This window comes from Pinus tabuliformis, chromosome Q (assembly GCF_031772625.1).
Source record: "Pinus tabuliformis cultivar Carrire ecotype Pingquan chromosome Q, CPIR1, whole genome shotgun sequence".
NCBI lineage: Eukaryota > Viridiplantae > Streptophyta > Pinopsida > Pinales > Pinaceae > Pinus > Pinus tabuliformis.
Window position 1 is genome coordinate 450,264,717 of NC_142296.1, and position 17,628 is coordinate 450,282,344.

General features: G+C 36.2%; 2 protein-coding genes and 2 pseudogenes across 5 annotated transcripts; 2 read left to right on the forward strand and 2 right to left on the reverse strand.

Moving 5' to 3' along the window:
- Positions 1-2,956: 2,956 nt before the first annotated feature.
- LOC149220137 (kinesin-like protein KIN-14E) lies at positions 2,957-3,817 on the reverse strand. The gene is made up of 2 exons (XM_089382736.1): positions 3,683-3,817; positions 2,957-3,421 (listed from the first exon to the last, which is right to left on the reverse strand). The coding sequence occupies exons 1-2, from the start codon at positions 3,734-3,736 to the stop codon at positions 3,203-3,205; spliced, it is 273 nt and encodes a 90-aa protein (XP_089238862.1). The 5' UTR covers positions 3,737-3,817; the 3' UTR covers positions 2,957-3,202.
- A 1,627-nt stretch (positions 3,818-5,444) lies between these two features.
- Positions 5,445-8,624, reverse strand: LOC149220138 (uncharacterized). Of its 3 annotated transcripts, none has more exons than XM_089382737.1 (3): positions 8,141-8,624; positions 5,979-6,051; positions 5,445-5,717 (listed from the first exon to the last, which is right to left on the reverse strand). In XM_089382737.1, the coding sequence occupies exons 1-3, from the start codon at positions 8,266-8,268 to the stop codon at positions 5,499-5,501; spliced, it is 420 nt and encodes a 139-aa protein (XP_089238863.1). In that variant the 5' UTR covers positions 8,269-8,624; the 3' UTR covers positions 5,445-5,498. The 3 variants fall into 3 exon arrangements, 2 of the variants coding, with proteins under 2 accessions (XP_089238863.1, XP_089238864.1); XM_089382738.1 differs by lacking the exons at positions 5,445-5,717; positions 5,979-6,051 and adding exons at positions 7,251-7,591; positions 7,870-7,900; XR_016248736.1 differs by lacking the exons at positions 5,445-5,717; positions 5,979-6,051 and adding an exon at positions 6,058-7,591.
- Positions 8,625-9,835: 1,211 nt separating this feature from the next.
- On the forward strand, positions 9,836-11,015 carry LOC149220139 (delta(12)-acyl-lipid-desaturase-like; annotated as a pseudogene).
- A 3,572-nt stretch (positions 11,016-14,587) lies between these two features.
- Positions 14,588-15,727, forward strand: LOC149220140 (thioredoxin reductase 2 pseudogene; annotated as a pseudogene). Its single transcript, XR_016249610.1, has 3 exons — positions 14,588-14,747; positions 14,829-15,382; positions 15,605-15,727. The product of XR_016249610.1 is annotated as a thioredoxin reductase 2 pseudogene (transcript).
- Positions 15,728-17,628: the final 1,901 nt, after the last annotated feature.

Below are 17,628 nucleotides of genomic sequence, written 5' to 3' on the forward strand. Positions count from 1 at the left end.
GCACCTCTCATGAGGCCAACTTACTAATACAAGCATGACAAATATTGAATATATCTAGAGAAGGACCTAATGAGAAATCCTCAGGTTTTTTCGCAAGGGAGGGCATTGCTGCTAATCTCAATTGCCACAAGGATCTTCTTTCCAATGTTGTGGCTCTTCTTCCTCATCTCCATTAGCGCCACCGTGCTTTCCTGTACAACAATTGTTAACCAAAATTTATAAGAAAAGGCCATAAATATTAAAAATCTTATACATTCATTTAACCACCATCACATTTATAACAGAAAAAGATGAAAGTTTAAGGATAAGAATTACAGTTACTTACACAGTTCCTCAGTTTTCTGAATAATTGTTCAGGGCGCATTTTTATGTTATTCTCTTTGCAAAATATTGTTTCCTGTGACTCAAGGTGTAGTTTATTTCTTTATTATGGTGGCTGTAATGATGGTTTCTTATCATTTGTAATCTTGAGATTATTGGACATGGTAAGAGGCTGGAGCCTTACAGGACTCGACCCCATTCGTAATATCACCGAGAGCAGTTCGAGGTGCAACCCCTGCGCGCCCATTCTTAGCAGAAGAAAATGTCCCACCGAATGCCCCCTTAGTATGATTCTCTGTCTTGCGAGGGGCGATAGGGCTCACCAGTCCAGAACTTCGAGGTTTCGGCTTGTTCGTGATGTAGGCTCAGTCAGTGAGGCGGCATCCATGAATACCTCCGCCCCTGAGGCTGATATGCAGGTGATGGTGTCGTAAAAACCCGCTAAGTCGTTTCCTGAACGAATACGGGAAAAAATGCCCACTCTGCCAGGTGTCAGATGAGAATAAAGCCTGAACGAAGATGAAGCTAATTGTCAATTCGCCAGGTGTCAGCGTCAGAATGAGAAGGACGACGAAAGGTCCCTTTCAAAGGCAATCACGCAATCTTAATCTATCGAGACTGGTATTAGATTACAATCCTAATTCCATACTCTGGATTGGATTATAGAAAGAGGCACACAAATGGACTAAAAACATAGCACAAAATCCCCAGGACAGGGAGCTGCTGCCTCCTAAGCATCTCTACCATACTAAGCTGGAAAGCGCCTCTCGGCACAACAAGTTTGCAACACAACAAAAATAAACAAGTTTACAGCACAACAAAAATAATAATAAAAATGAATCATTTTCAAGTTTCAACTAAATGCAAAATCACAAACAACACACAGGAACTATACGAATACAACCTACCTCTAGCTGGCAAAACTATCTTCAGTTGAGATGGCAATCTTCAACACGCAACAACTGTCTGAAAAACATCAGTAATCTCCGTACCCTCAAACAATAACATTTTTGCGACCACAATGATGAGGATCTTATATTATACTGATTGCCCTAGCCAACTCCGGCATCAATGTCATGGACAATGTCCTTGGTGTTCTTTTTCAATAAAATAAACAATCAGGGGCAATGAAATATTATTGTGCTTCCTCTTCGTTGCAAAATAGTTAATTGTTTCGCACACACATATATAAACTGTTTTCTCTTTACATTTTTGACATAAGATGATTATGTAAAAAGATACATATCATTTACAAAACTGGGGAATTTATTATTCACAATATGTGATTTGATAAACTTATACTTAGTTCACTCATAGAAGGGAGGAATATGAATGCAATTAGTTGAGGTTCACTACTGCCAAACTGTCCATCTTCTTCAAGTCCAAAGTCAGTTGTGTCTTTATTAGTCTATTTCGTTGCTATTTTGTGTTTTCTCTGGAAATGAAAACCCCTGATAGGTTGCTTGACCCTTGTGATCACACGAAGATTCTTAAGTGAAGTTTATATGGTAACATTTCTTTTATTTTCCTCTTTCTTACCAGGATAATAACTTGTTTAAGAAGCAGAAAAGAAAAAGCCACGAAGCACTGTTAGGCACAAATCATGTTAAGCTTAGGGTTATTGTCATGGTTTTATAGAAGCTTCAGACTGCATAACTAATGTGAATATAATCCAAATATGGATTGTGCAATCAATCAATATAAATGGCTACAACTACCTGACTATGAAAACCTTAGATACCAGTTTGCTTGCTCTGCTCTGACTCATTCATTTTATAAAACATGGTAAATATGTTATTTACAGGGGGAACAATCTAGTCCAAACTGTGCAGGTGAGAAAAATATTGATGTATTTTTGGTCATTCTGTAATATAAAACGCAGTTTTCGCAAATGATCAAAACAATCAAAAACCAATCCCAAAACTGCATACATCTTTAAATGGCAATGATGGCTAAGGACCACTGCATGCACGGTAAAAAGTCAACAAGGATCAAACTAATAACTGTCAGCCTCTGGTTGGTTAATATATGCAGGTTCACAAAATTGGTGCCACAATATGCTTGACTATTTATAGAATTTTCACAAACCAAACCCTTAACAAGTGAAACCAAACACTAACTCCACAAATTTCAGTAGGCATATTTCCAATTACCATTTGAAGCAAATTTCAGTAGGCATATTTCCAATTACCATTTGAAGCATTATTAAGAAAAAATTGCACAACTCGATCATAGCTTGAAGAAAAGTAGCTAGACTCGACTCTGCAAATGGTTTGGCAAGGTCAGAATTGAGAATGAGAAATTATAGAAACTAAAACAAATACAAAAAAAATTTCACCCAAAGATAAAATACTGATCTTTTTCCAAAACAAACTCTATCAGTCAAAGGCATCATAGCAAGATTCGAATCCAAACACGACCCAATACGGACAAAATATGTAACAAAAAAATCTTATACAATCCCCAATATGGAAGTATAGATACGAAAAATATGAATTTTGTTCCAAATTTTGGAGGAATTTCAAACTCGGGAACAGAGTAAATAAAAAAAATAATTCGTTTCTTGAAAATTTCACTATTTATTTTATATTTAAAGATCTTTTTAAAGTTTTTTTGCCTAATATTTTCAGGGTTTTCATGGTTTTGTGGGGTTTATAGGTCAATCTGGGTATCAAAGACATGAAGTATATTAGCAAGGGCAATAAAAAACTGCTTTGATCATACCATGTTCGTACTATAGAAAATTCACCAAATTTTGTAAGACTGCCGAATTTCCATTCAACAAACGACAATACAATCAAATCTTGCTACTTTGGTCGAAAACTATGTCCATCAGACTGTGATCTAGTGATTAACAACACTAAAGACCCAGGTTCAAACTCTAGTGGCCATAGCGCCCTAAGCTTGTCCCATGAACCAAATCTGGCTTGGCAGATTTGCAAATCATAGAAAATAGATACATATCCTTACTCTTTGAAAGCAGAGCATGTCCTCCAACGTGAATTTCTCTCGACCCTGTGGTACCACAGACCTCTTTGAGAAAAACCCACGTTTTCCCAGACTGCATTTGCTTTTGCATGGATCTAATGAACCCTTCAACCTAACATAGCAAAACACACAAACCAGGGATCCAAGTCACCTAAACTGCTAAATTCAAATTGCAATGAATCTCAACAGATACAAAATAAGGAAATGCTTGGAACATCAACAAAAATACAGAGGTCATTCAACAAAAATATTTAATATTATGCATCACCTTGTTCATTGAATATAACAAAATAATCTCTCCCAGCTATTGTTTAAAATTCTTCAACTACTTTGCAAAATAAATTCTTTTCGGAACATCAGAATATGATAATACCTGGAATCTTTCCAAAAGAGGGATTGCCCTAGCCAACTCCGGCATCAATGTCATGGACAATGTCCTTGGTGTTCTATTTCAATAAAATAAACAATCAGGGGCAATGAAATATTATTGTGCTTCCTCTTCGTTGCAAAATAGTTAATTGTTTCGCACACACATATATAAACTGTTTTCTCTTTACATTTTTGACATAAGATGATTATGTAAAAAGATACATATCATTTACAAAAGTGGGGAATTTATTATTCACAATATGTGATTTGATAAACTTATACTTAGTTCACTCATAGAAGGGAGGAATATGAATGCAATTAGTTGAGGTTCACTACTGCCAAACTGTCCATCTTCTTCAAGTCCAAAGTCAGTTGTGCCTTTAGTCTATTTCGTTGCTATTTTGTGTTTTCTCTCGAAATGAAAACCCCTGATAGGTTGCTTGACCCTTGTGATCACACGAAGATTCTTAAGTGAAGTTTATATGGCAACATTTCTTTTATTTTCCTCTTTCTTACCAGGATAATAACTTGTTTAAGAAGCAGAAAAGAAAAAGCCACGAAGCACTGTTAGGCACAAATCATGTTAAGCTTAGGGTTATTGTCATGGTTTTATAGAAGCTTCAGACTGCATAACTAATGTGAATATAATCCAAATATGGATTGTGCAATCAATCAATATAAATGGCTACAACTACCTGACTATGAAAACCTTAGATACCAGTTTGCTTGCTCTGCTCTGACTCATTCATTTTATAAAACATGGTAAATATGTTATTTACAGGGGGAACAATCTAGTCCAAACTGTGCAGGTGAGCAAAATATTGATGTATTTTTGGTCATTCTGTAATATAAAACGCAGTTTTCGCAAATGATCAAAACAATCAAAAACCAATTCCAAAACTGCATACATCTTTAAATGGCAATGATGGCTAAGGACCACTGCATGCATGGTAAAAAGTCAACAAGGATCAAACTAATAACTGTCAGCCTCTGGTTGGTTAATATATGCAGGTTCACAAAATTGGTGCCACAATATGCTTGACTATTTATAGAATTTTCACAAACCAAACCCTTAACAAGTGAAACCAAACACTAACTCCACAAATTTCAGTAGGCATATTTCCAATTACCATTTGAAGCATTATTAAGAAAAAATTGCACAACTCGATCATAGCTTGAAGAAAAGTAGCTAGACTCGACTCTGCAAATGGTTTGGCAAGGTCAGAATTGAGAATGAGAAATTATAGAAACTAAAACAAATACAAAAAAAATTTCACCCAAAGATAAAATACTGATCTTTTTCCAAAACAAACTCTATCAGTCAAAGGCATCATAGCAAGATTCGAATCCAAACACGACCCAATACGGACAAAATATGTAACAAAAAAATCTTATACAATCCCCAATATGGAAGTATAGATACGAAAAATATGAATTTTGTTCCAAATTTTGGAGGAATTTCAAACTCAGGAACAGAGTAAATAAGAAAAATAATTCGTTTCTTGAAAATTTCACTATTTATTTTATATTTAAAGATCTTTTTAAAGTTTTTTTGCCTAATATTTTCAGGGTTTTCATGGTTTTGTGGGGTTTATAGGTCAATCTGGGTATCAAAGACATGAAGTATATTAGCAAGGGCAATAAAAAACTGCATTGATCATACCATGTTCGTACTATAGAAAATTCACCAAATTTTGTAAGACTGCCGAATTTCCATTCAACAAACAACAATACAATCAAATCTTGCTACTTTGGTCAAAAACTATGTCCATCAGACTGTGATCTAGTGATTAACAACACTAAAGACCCAGGTTCAAACTCTAGTGGCCATAGCGCCCTAAGCTTGTCCCATGAACCAAATCTGGCTTGGCAGATTTGCAAATCATAGAAAATAGATACATATCCTTACTCTTTGAAAGCAAAGCATATCCTCCAACGTGAATTTCTCTCGACTCTCTGGTACCACAGACCTCTTTGAGAAAAACCCACGTTTTCCCAGACTGCATTTGCTTTTGCATGGGTCTAATGAACCCTTCAACCTAACATAGCAAAACACACAAACCAGGGATCCAAGTCACCTAAACTGCTAAATTCAAATTGCAATGAATCTCAACAGATACAAAATAAGGAAATGCTTGGAACATCAACAAGAATACTGAGGTCATTCAACAAAAATATTTAATATTATGCATCACCTTGTTCATTGAATCTAACAAAATAATCTCTCCCTGCTATTGTTTAAAATTCTTCGACTACTTTGCAAAATAAATTCTTTTCGGAACATCAGAATATGATAATACCTGGAATCTTTCCAAAAGAGGGATTGCCCTAGCCAACTCCGGCATCAATGTCATGGACAATGTCCTTGGTGTTCTATTTCAATAAAATAAACAATCAGGGGCAATGAAATATGATTGTGCTTCCTCTTCGTTGCAAAATAGTTAATTGTTTCGCACACACATATATAAACTGTTTTCTCTTTACGTTTTTGACATAAGATGATTATGTAAAAAGATACATATCATTTACAAAAGTGGGGAATTTATTATTCACAATATGTGATTTGATAAACTTATACTTAGTTCACTCATAGAAGGGAGGAATATGAATGCAATTAGTTGAGGTTCACTACTGCCAAACTGTCCATCTTCTTCAAGTCCAAAGTCAGTTGTGCCTTTAGTCTATTTCGTTGCTATTTTGTGTTTTCTCTGGAAATGAAAACCCCTGATAGGTTGTTTGACCCTTGTGATCACACGAAGATTCTTAAGTGAAGTTTATATGGCAACATTTCTTTTATTTTCCTCTTTCTTACCAGGATAATAACTTGTTTAAGAAGCAGAAAAGAAAAAGCCACGAAGCACTGTTAGGCACAAATCATGTTAAGCTTAGGGTTATTGTCATGGTTTTATAGAAGCTTCAGACTGCATAACTAATGTGAATATAATCCAAATATGGATTGTGCAATCAATCAATATAAATGGCTACAACTACCTGACTATGAAAACCTTAGATACCAGTTTGCTTGCTCTGCTCTGACTCATTCATTTTATAAAACATGGTAAATATGTTATTTACAGGGGGAACAATCTAGTCCAAACTGTGCAGGTGAGCAAAATATTGATGTATTTTTGGTCATTCTGTAATATAAAACGCAGTTTTCACAAATGATCAAAACAATCAAAAACCAATTCCAAAACTGCATACATCTTTAAATGGCAATGATGGCTAAGGACCACTGCATGCATGGTAAAAAGTCAACAAGGATCAAACTAATAACTGTCAACCTCTGGTTGGTTAATATATGCAGGTTCACAAAATTGGTGCCACAATATGCTTGACTATTTATAGAATTTTCACAAACCAAACCCTTAACAAGTGAAACCAAACACTAACTCCACAAATTTCAGTAGGAAATGACAATTTGCTAAAATATTGATCATTACTTGACCAAAACAATCCACCAAGGCATACCGGAAACCTAGAACCCAGCATCATAAACAACCGCTTTGCACAAACCAGTATCTGAGATTAATCATTCTTTCCGGATCTAGCCCCAATATCCTGAAAGTATTACATCTTGCAGTGTGTAACTTGAAATTGAAGAGCGCATGTGTGTGCAAGACGGTTTTGCACATCAACTCGGAATGCAGAACAACATTGCAGTGCAAGGAGAAACTTTGGAAATGATAACCTTCCACCCTTGACAGATGTTGGCCGACATGGCGAGCAACTATAATCTTCATCAGTTTCTTGAAAAAACTGTTTCTCTGAAATTATCGTACAATCCTTATTGTTTTTGGTTAGAAACTGTTCTCACCGTAACTATTTCTACAAGCAAGAAAGGCCACCCTGATAACATAATGCATACAGATCGAAACTCTCCTAGAAAATTTCTCACAGCACCTCTGAAGGTCTATGCAACAGCACAAACAGCAATAATTTAGTAAATTCTGTTCAAACTAACGCCTGACATGAATCTGTTTAGATGAAAAAAGCTGTGAGTGTGAAGAACTGAAAAATAATCATTATACTGTCCAAATCCATCTACCATCCAGAGGCATGCTTGGATGTGATAATAGAAACTTATTACAAGTCTAACTAAGCCAGTATTCACTAATTGATCAAAAAATTGTAATCAGTGAATGAAGACCTCCCAAAGCCCAAAGCCACAGTGAGGATGCATTTCCTCACCTGAAAAAGAATGGAGATTCTGGGCCCTCAACTTGACCAGGTCAAAATCAGAGTTTAGTACAAAATATATAATATTATATTGTTAAATAACCAAAAAAAAACGAAAAACAAAAAAACTTTGAGACTGCTCCCTTTTACCACCAAAAACAAAAACAATTTCACAAAACCCCAACTCTCTGATACTGCTGCTACACTGAATTTCCTAGATGTTATGTCTGTGTGTGTGAGAAATTTAACCAGAACCTATATACACGTTTCGAATTGACTTTACCTCCAGAGGCGTAAGATGTGCATTGAAGAGATACTGAGCACCTGGATACCTCTGATCCAACCGACTGCACATTTTGGAAGAACTAAGGCAGCTTTTAATCTTATTCCAGTGTTTGGTATTCTTAACATAATGCCTCAGCCACCCTGAAAAATCATTGAGTTGCTACTCATCATAGTTTCTCCCTGCAACAGCGTGTCCCCTTCCCTTCATGGCGGCAGCTCTGTCTGATTGGGAGCTATTTGAGACAGAATGCGATCAGAAAGGTTCGCAGAAGATGGCAATGGCGGGCGAAAAATCGGAATTATTCATCGGAGAGTTTATGAACGCTTCCGAAGAAAACGTAACGAATTTCTCAAACGCCAACTAAAAATTAAGTAGCCGCAGAACCATGTTCATGAATATCCATGAACACACGACGAGTATGCCCGCGATATTTCAGAACTCTGCGGTTATGCCCGCGATATTCCCGACGCCACGTGTCAGCTTGACAAAGGTTATGCCTGCAATATTCCCGACGCCACGTGTCAGCTTGACAAACAAAAGGACGACGAAAGTCCCTTTCAAAGGAAGGCCTATCGGCCTAATTAATTAAGATAGCGTTTTAGTTTTGTAAAATCAATGTTTCTTATCACATTTATATTTATATTTTTGAGTTTAGCCAGTATTTTATATTAGGGGAAAAATAAAAATAAAAACGCCTCATCGTGAATCTGAGGATGATTTTTTGAACACCCTAAAATAACACTTCTTTTATGGCAAGAGAATATCTATTCATAGTTGAAATTTTATGTGCAGGCATGGTTATGGACATCTCTTTTGTTTGCTTGATATGTTTCGTTGATTTTTGGCTCGGCATGCCTTTGTTTATCTCTTAATTATTTCAAATAATATTGTTGGTCTAATCTCTACTTAGTCTAATCGTTGATTTTTGGCTCGACATGCCTTTGTTTATCTCTTAATTATTTCAAATAATATTGTTGGTCTAATCTCTACTTAGTCTAATATTGCTAGGTTAATGCGACAATGATTTTTCAAAAATAATAGTTACATATCTATTAATGTTTTTTTTGAGAAAACATACTTTCTAATAATTTCTAGCAAATTACATGCAGTGCAAGTCTATCACACTCGGTAATTTAAAATACTGGGTTGAGAATAAAATGACAAATATATTAGACTGTAAATATGTTTTCAAATCAAATTAAATTATTTTTGAATATGATGAAATAGATTAAAAGACTAAATAGGGAATACAGTGTTTTTAAATATCTCTGATATAGAAATTAACTTAATATCTAATACCAATATTTATATGAATAATATAAAAATTAACTTAATACCTAATACCAATATTTATATGAATAACATCTTCATTACAAAATGGATATTTTGAAACTTAACTAAATCTTATTGGAATAGAATCAAACAAATTGAAAGACTTAACTAAATCTTATTGGAATAGAATCAATCAAACAAATTGAAAGACTAAATAAACTACAAAATACCTTTAAAATAGAAATTAACACAACATCTAATAACAAAGCTTTTTTTTTTTTTTTTTTTTTATAACATCTTAACCACAACGTTATTTTCCGGGTATATAATATCAATTTAATGAATTACATTCTCTATTTGCACTTTGCAGGCAGCCATATTTGTACGAAGTGAACTCTACTATCTCTATGAGCACGTTGCACCCTGTGACATAATCTTTTGCAGAGACTTGTAAGTTAAAAAGTGACCTGGTGAGAAGATGGCATTTCCTTTCAAGAAAGATATAAGAGAGCGAGCTCCTTGTGGAATGCCACCATTTACATTGGGAGAATTGAAGAAAGCCATTCCACCTCACTGCTTCAACAGATCACTGCTCACATCATTCTTATATCTGGGATACGATCTTCTTATTGTTGCGCTTCTACTGTATTCCACAACCACCTCTTATTTTACAGCGCCTGGATTGCTTGGATGGGCACTCTGGTTTGGTTACTGGGCAACTCAGGGGTGCGTTCTGTTTGGTATATGGATTATAGCACATGAATGTGGACATCATGCATTTAGTGACTACCCTTTGGTGGATGATATAGTGGGCCTTATACTACATTCATGGCTTCTTGTACCATATTTCTCGTGGAAGTACAGTCATCGAAGACATCATAGCAACACTGGGAGCTTAGAACGAGATGAAGCTTTTGTTCCCCGAACAAAGAATGATACGATAAAGTTTACTTTCAGTTTAGGAGCTAACCCGCCGGGAAGGTTGTTGATGATAGCAATTTACCTCACCGTGGGGTGGCCGTTGTATCTGATGTTCAACGCTTCGGGAAGGAAGTATCCTCGATTTGCCTGCCACTTTGATCCATATTCCCCAATTTATAGCAAACGAGAGAGATTTCAAATACTGGTTAGTGACATCGCCTTGGTCGGAGTGGCTTATACGCTATACCTGCTGGCCTCTGCTTATGGATTTTCTTGGCTCATAAAAGTATAAGCCATTCCACTCTTGATTGTGAACGCATTTCTAGTGGTCGTCACGTGCTTGCAGCACACGCATCCGGCTCTTCCCCACTATGACGGATTCGAGTGGGAATGGATTAAGGGTGCACTGTCAACAGTTGACAGGGATTACAGAATGTTGAATCATGTATTCCATCACTTAACTGACACCCATGTGACTCATCATCTGTTCTCCACAATTCCTCATTACCATGTCGTGGAGGCCACGAGGGCTATTAAACCGATTCTGGGAAACTATTACTTCTATGATAGTACGCCTGTCTGCAACGCGTTATGGCGGGAGTTTAGAGAATGTGTCTATGTAGAGGCTGACTCCCCTGGAAAAAGTGGGATCTTGTGGTACAGACGCAGGTCCACTTAACGGTAACTACTGGATATTCAGAGGGACTTCTGTTTCATCCACGAGTTCCTTCCTTGCCTCATATGAATCATGTCCTGCACTGAGTAAGATTTTATTTCCAAGAATGAGCATCAGAACAAAAAAAAAAAAAAATTCATTATGAGTATCAACCAAGATTATGTCAGGGAAACCAAACGCAAAAATATCATACTATAATTATGAATTTGTCTTCTTCATAAAAAAAAGACTGTCATGAAATAATAACATAGTTGCAAGTGGCAAATATTTGTTTTGGATATATCCATCATCTATATGTTATATAGATTAATGTAAGTGAATTGGTTATACTTAATAATATTTTTACAAAGATATATTACATAGATTTATATTACACATAGATTTGAAAGTACAAAGATGAAAATATTTGGAGTTCGAAATTTTTTTGCTATTACTCAAAAGGCACAAACTAGAAATATACTATATTCTAAACTATATCTCATTTAAACCATATTTTATTTTATTCTTTGTCATTCATATTTCTTTCTATTACATAACATGACTATATTAAATCACTATTCACTAATGACTTATTTCTTAACAATGTCTATGGATAGAGTCAATAATTATTTCCAACCATACTTGTGTAAAAAAGTCATTTTATTGTCATTCTAACTTATTGATACATATTAATATGGGATAGTTATAGAACTATACATGCTAATAACTTATTAGAATGGATGGTAAATTAATGGATGTAATCATGTGATACTTATAGAAAGAAAAATCCACGTTATTAAGTTATTAGTATATTACCCTTCCAATTTCCAATTAAGGTGTAACAACTTATTTTCATTTCTTTTCGTTTTTTAAATAAGACAATTTTCCTTTTTTCTAATTAAGTAACGTCAAGTTTCCAAACAAATATATTTATTTTTGGACTTATTTTCATTTGTTTAATTAGATAATTTTTAAATAATTAAAATTTTACAATTAAGTATTTCCAAATAATTAATTTTTAAATAATTTAAGTAATTTCAAATAATTATTTTTGAGAAAAAAGCTATTTACCCTTCTTTTGAAATTTATAAATATTTCCTTTTCTTGTAAAATTATTGGTAAATTTCGGCGCTGTATCCGTATCACATTTAATAGTTTGCATAGTTATCTTCAGGTACAAGTTGTTCTATTTCCCGACTCATTCACTCGGTGCTACTGCGTTCACATTTCCATCGCTAAAAACATTGATATCACATTTAAAAGTTTGAATAGTTGCTAAGTTGCTCTTTCTGCCCACACATTCACATTCTTTCATCGATAAAAACATTGGCATTTTGGTGATGCATCCATTTGACCCTTAAAAGTTTGAATAGTTATATTTAATTACACATTGTTATATTTGAACCTTAATAGTTTGAATAGTTCCATTTGACCCTTAAAAATAATTATAAGTTAATTAGACCCTTAATAGTTTGAATAGTTCCATTTGACCCTTATAAGTTAATTATTTTTGTTATAGGAGTGTGTTAAAGTTAGAGAGTGAGTTAATTGAGTGTTGAGTCAAGTTGAAATAATTTATAATTAAATTTATGATGTGTGATTGTATATTAACACATTTTAGCGAGTTGTTTTTTTTTTCTAAGCAACATTACCTACTTTGTATTAATATTTACAGCGGAAACTTTACATACGAGATTTCTTGCTGCCCATGTCCGTGAGAGGCGCCATGGCAGCTGTGACATAGTCCCAAAACCCATTACATCTCTGTGAAACCCACCACCAGAAGGTACCTAGACATCTCCCTAAAAACCGCCAACAAAAAGACTCAAAACATCTCTGTGAAACCCACGCAGGGGCAGAGTTTGTCAGATGGATACAGGGCATGTGGTGATGGCCCAAACCAAAAAAACTACATTCCGTAACGGAAGAGAAACCAAGAGACAGCAGTTGATACATAAGACCCAGAAACTTAATTCAACAGAAAAAACTAGAAAGACACAAGACAACAGGAGAGATAACAGAACCGACCACGATCCCACACGCGTCCAGGCATCATGCATGAGAGCCACCTGGGCTTAGCCCTCGTTCGCGTCGTCCCCCGGCTCGTCCTCTGGCTCAGCTTCACGAATCCAAGCCCAACCATGTCCTTCTGGTAAGCCGTCCAAGAAGGCCGGCAATTCAGGTTCGCGCTCCCGCAGTGCAGCATCCCTTGAGCTTGAGGCCTCCCCCAATGGCCTCTTACCTTTGTCCACAACCCGACATTCTTCCGCCAGAGCCTGAGGCAGACTTCCTTCTTGCACCAGGGGAATTCCCCCTTCGTTATCCAAGGGATTCTCCATTGCAGGTGGCCGAGGCAAGCCTTCTTCATTCTCTTCCGGGATCCTGGAGAATAACACAGATATATGGGCATTGATGCCCAAATTTTCTCTGGAATTGCGCAGTGTAAAGATTACAGAGCCAAACGCAGGTAGGCTTGTCTCGCCATTGTTGGACCCTCCAGCTTCCACAAATTGGCTGGCCTGCCCCTGAGGAGCTCCCACACGTCGATAACAGTAAACACAGCAGCAATGGTGGTGTAGGTCAGCTGCAGGCCCGCGAGAGGATCTGGCTCGCCTTGAGCCTCTTCCTCGACGACATGGCATTCTCTCCCGCACCATTCTTCCAGATACCTCTTCCTCAGACGGAGTTTCCTTCCAATTCGGCTCACGATAGCAAACAGATGACTGCAAGCATGAACCAGGGAGGACCAGCAGTCGGCCAGCCTCCCCCAATTCCCCAATAACCCCAGAATTCGCAGAACGCAGAGCATGAACACCATAGCTTTGGGTTTCAACTGCCCCCAAATCGAAATTCTTAACGACCCCTTCATTCCTTCGATTTGTCCCCGCATTGAATGCGGCCATCAACCTCCTCTGTGGTTCCTGCGCCTTCATAAAGGCTGGTGTGCTGCATTGCTGGTCGATGGGAGGTGGCGGCGAGGAGCCTTAAAGCCCTCCGTCCGTCGCGTGTCCTATCGACCGTGGCAAGTGGCCTTACCTGGTCATGCGAGGTGGCACCCGCATCCGGGGCTCATTTTAGCGAGTTGTTAGTTGGAAAAGATTAAATATTTTTTCACCAGATTCATTCTAAGAATCAAGTTTTGTGTGATTAATAAAAGATCCACAACACCTATGTTTTGAATGAATCTTATGTTTTAGTTTATCTATCTTTCCAACAAATTGATATCTGAAAAAAAAAATAAAAAAAATCACAAGATCAATGATGCGGGCAGAGCCAATGAGAAAAAAACGAAGAATAAAAACCAACGATTTTTCTAAATTAAATTGCAAATTTGTCAAACTGTAAAAAGCACGTAAATTTCATTTAACTACAATTCTAAAAAATATCGGGTTAATTGCCCTGTTTTTATACGGTCGGAAGACCGCAGGCCATTAATACACCTCGTGGAGCAGCTGTAACTGAATACACGTCAATGTTTTTCTTTATATTTGAAAGTCGAAGGGCATAGTCACGTAGGTTTTAAAATTCACGTGATCTTTTGTCACTAAGTCAATCATTGGCAAATGACTCATTGTTAAGATTTGCCATTAACATACATGCCCGTACATGATGATTTGTTTTCCGGCGATTCCATAGCCCCTACTGCGGCAGGCTCCACGGCTTCTCCACAGACATTCAATGAAACCTTTGAAATGTTGCAGGGAGGGAGTTTAATGCTATCGCTAATGCTTCTCAATCACCATTTCGATAAAACGAGTAGATATTGTTCGACGAGTTGGGCGGCTTCACAGCGTTTTAATGGCGGACAATGATTTCAAAACCCTGAAAACCCTAAAGCTATCACCACGGCGGCAGTGGCCAAGCGCCTCGATTTTCCGGTGTCGGCGACGGAGAAGACGGATTCTGGAACAAGGGAATTTCTGCCTGCGCTATCTGCGACAGTTCCGTCCCCATCTTCCGCAACCGGCGGTCATCGGCGGTGGAGACTCGGCCATGGAGGAGGCGAATTTCTTGAGCAAGTATGTAGAAAAGTTTATATCATTCACAGACGGGATGCATTCAGGGCCAGCAAGATTATGCAGAAGACGGCGCTGGATAACGCCAAGATCGAGGTCATATGGAATACGGAGGTCCTCAAAGCTATTGGGAACAAGAGAGGCTTTCTCAGTGGGCTCAATTTGCGAAACACAGTGAACAATGAGGAGTCGGTGTTGTTCTTTGCAATTGGGCATGAACCAGCCACCAAGTTTCTGGAGGGACAGCTGGAGTTGGACTCAGACGGTTACATTAAGACAAAACCTGGAACGACCCAAACGAGTATTGGGGGGTTTTCACCGCCAGAGATGTTCAGGACACTAAATGGCGCCAAGCCATCACTGTTGCCGGTACAGGTATGTCCTATGTATATGTCTGCAATGCGATCTGGTGTGTTCTATCTGTTGTATTAATTTTAGGGGACTTTTTTTATTTCAAGATAGCCGCAGGTCAGGTTTCGGCACGGCTGCTGTTTAGTGGAGACAATTGTGTTTTATTTCATCCTGGATTTTTGATAATGTCCCATTTATCAAAGTTGTAATTTTCTAACGTATTTTGAATTTCGATTTACTGTGCAGGGTGTATGTCAGCACTGGAAGTTGAGCACTTTTTACAAGAAATAGCAGCAGAGGAGGAGGACTCTCAGAGAGATAGCGGCACAGGAGGATACTGAGAGTTCCCAGCCTGTTTGAGATTGTGAGAGAAGCGTTTTCCCAAACTGACATCAAATGTCAAATTTTTTCCCAAACTTTGACTTAGAATAAGCGATGGGTACACTTGTTGTAATATGTTATTTAATTAATTCAAAAAATGATTGGAATCTTCTTTTCATTGGAGCATTGTTGAGAGTCCGATATTAGAAGTATATGCATGTTTAAAGATGTAAACTGAATTCAACTATTTAATTCTTTGGTAATTATTTATTGTTTTAAAAAATAAATTATATTAAAATTTTGAAAGAATGCTTAGTAGCTGATGCCTTTTTAAGGATGTAAACTGAATTCAATAATTTAACGCTGATCATTCTTTGTTGTTTTAAAAAACAAATTATATTAAAATTTCGAAAGAATTATCCACACCTATGCATTTTTAAAAATGCAAATTGAATTAAATTATTTAACGCTTCATTATTTGATGTTTTAAAAAATAAATTATATCAAAATTTTGAAATTAAATGTGAATGCTGAAACACATTTTTATTTAAGTGTATGTATACCTTTATATATATATATATATTTTGATATAAAAAATATTTTAAAATTTCAATAAAAAATATTATAATATTAATTGAATTATATATATATAATATTATTTATTTTTTTTTTCTAATTTTTTTTTCTATTTATATAACATTTTACTATTTTAGGGCCCTCGAGTATGTCTTAAAATTCTTTATGTTTGGCTAAGAGTTGGCCTTTCTCCCATACAAAGAAATACGTTAACAACCCAAAACCCAAAGTCATCTCACAAGAGTGAAAGCTTACCCCCTTATGGTTCACTAAAAGGTTATTCCAAATGGCATGGTTTTCTTTGAATAATAGTGATGAGACAACCTCCATTCAAATAGCAACTAGAGATGGCCATTGAGTTATAATAGATTTTATCACCTGCGAAAAAAAATGACTTACTATTCTAATATCATTCTTATTTATCATTTTTTAACTTAGTTACATTTTAGTATTATAAACATACCAGATAAATTTAAGATTATATCTTCATAGCCATTTGTATTTGCAATATATATATATATATATATATATATATATATATATATATATATATATATATATATATATATATATATTCATCTTTTAAATTAAAATTTTAAAGAAATAATTTGAAAAAAATCCCCAATAAATTTATTCATATTTTACTTTATATTTCCTAAGAATATAATATGTTACTTCGAACAAAATAATAATGCAAGCAATGACATATTCTTTCGTTGATACATCTTAAAGTAAAAACCCTCATAACTTTCAAAGACAATATTGTCAAATAAGGAGTTTTCAATGATCTTAAGTCTTGGATAGTGGTCGCAAACTAGTCTCCTTTTCCTTTCTCCTGATTGATTAGCTTGCAAGTTCAACTGCAAGAGTGTCTTTGAGCATGCTTCCCTCCTTCTCCTTCTCCATCATCTCTCCATGACATGATAGGGTACCTATTCCTGCAATTCAATCATGATGAGACGACATCAATTCGAAAATTCTTAGCCTAAGATGATGCTTTTTGATCCATAAATTGTGCATGGAACAAGTGATAGGCTGGGAAGAGGAGCTCAATTGTTGCGTAGTTGCGCAGTTTAGGCACGCGAAGGGAAGCCTTGATTCTTGAGACTGCGCAATGCACAATTCAGGCAAGGTTGAGGAACAATATTGTGCAGTTTCCAGAGCCAGTGGGACATGCTGAAGGGATGGACCTTGGAAAATCATATACGGAAGCTACGCATATACGAAATATATGGACATACACGAAATATATGCATATATCGAATTTGCGCATATAAAAAAGATACGCTTATACATGAGAGGTGTGAATGTATGGAAGATATGCGCATATATGGAAGTTGTGCATGTATGAGTATATGTGTATCTTTTGTATA

Excerpts from the sequence above, each read along its gene's own strand:
- LOC149220137 (XM_089382736.1), bottom strand. The coding sequence starts at position 3,736 with ATGACATTGATGCCGGAGTTGGCTAGGGCAATCCCTCTTTTGGAAAGA. Across the intron at positions 3,422-3,682 it reads CTCTTTTGGAAAGATTCCAG|GTTGAAGGGTTCATTAGATC; the intron begins GTATTATCATAT and ends TTGCTATGTTAG.
- LOC149220138 (XM_089382737.1), bottom strand. The coding sequence starts at position 8,268 with ATGTTAAGAATACCAAACACTGGAATAAGATTAAAAGCTGCCTTAGTT. Across the intron at positions 6,052-8,140 it reads CACATCTTACGCCTCTGGAG|AACACCAAGGACATTGTCCA; the intron begins GTAAAGTCAATT and ends TTATTGAAATAG. Across the intron at positions 5,718-5,978 it reads CTCTTTTGGAAAGATTCCAG|GTTGAAGGGTTCATTAGACC; the intron begins GTATTATCATAT and ends TTGCTATGTTAG.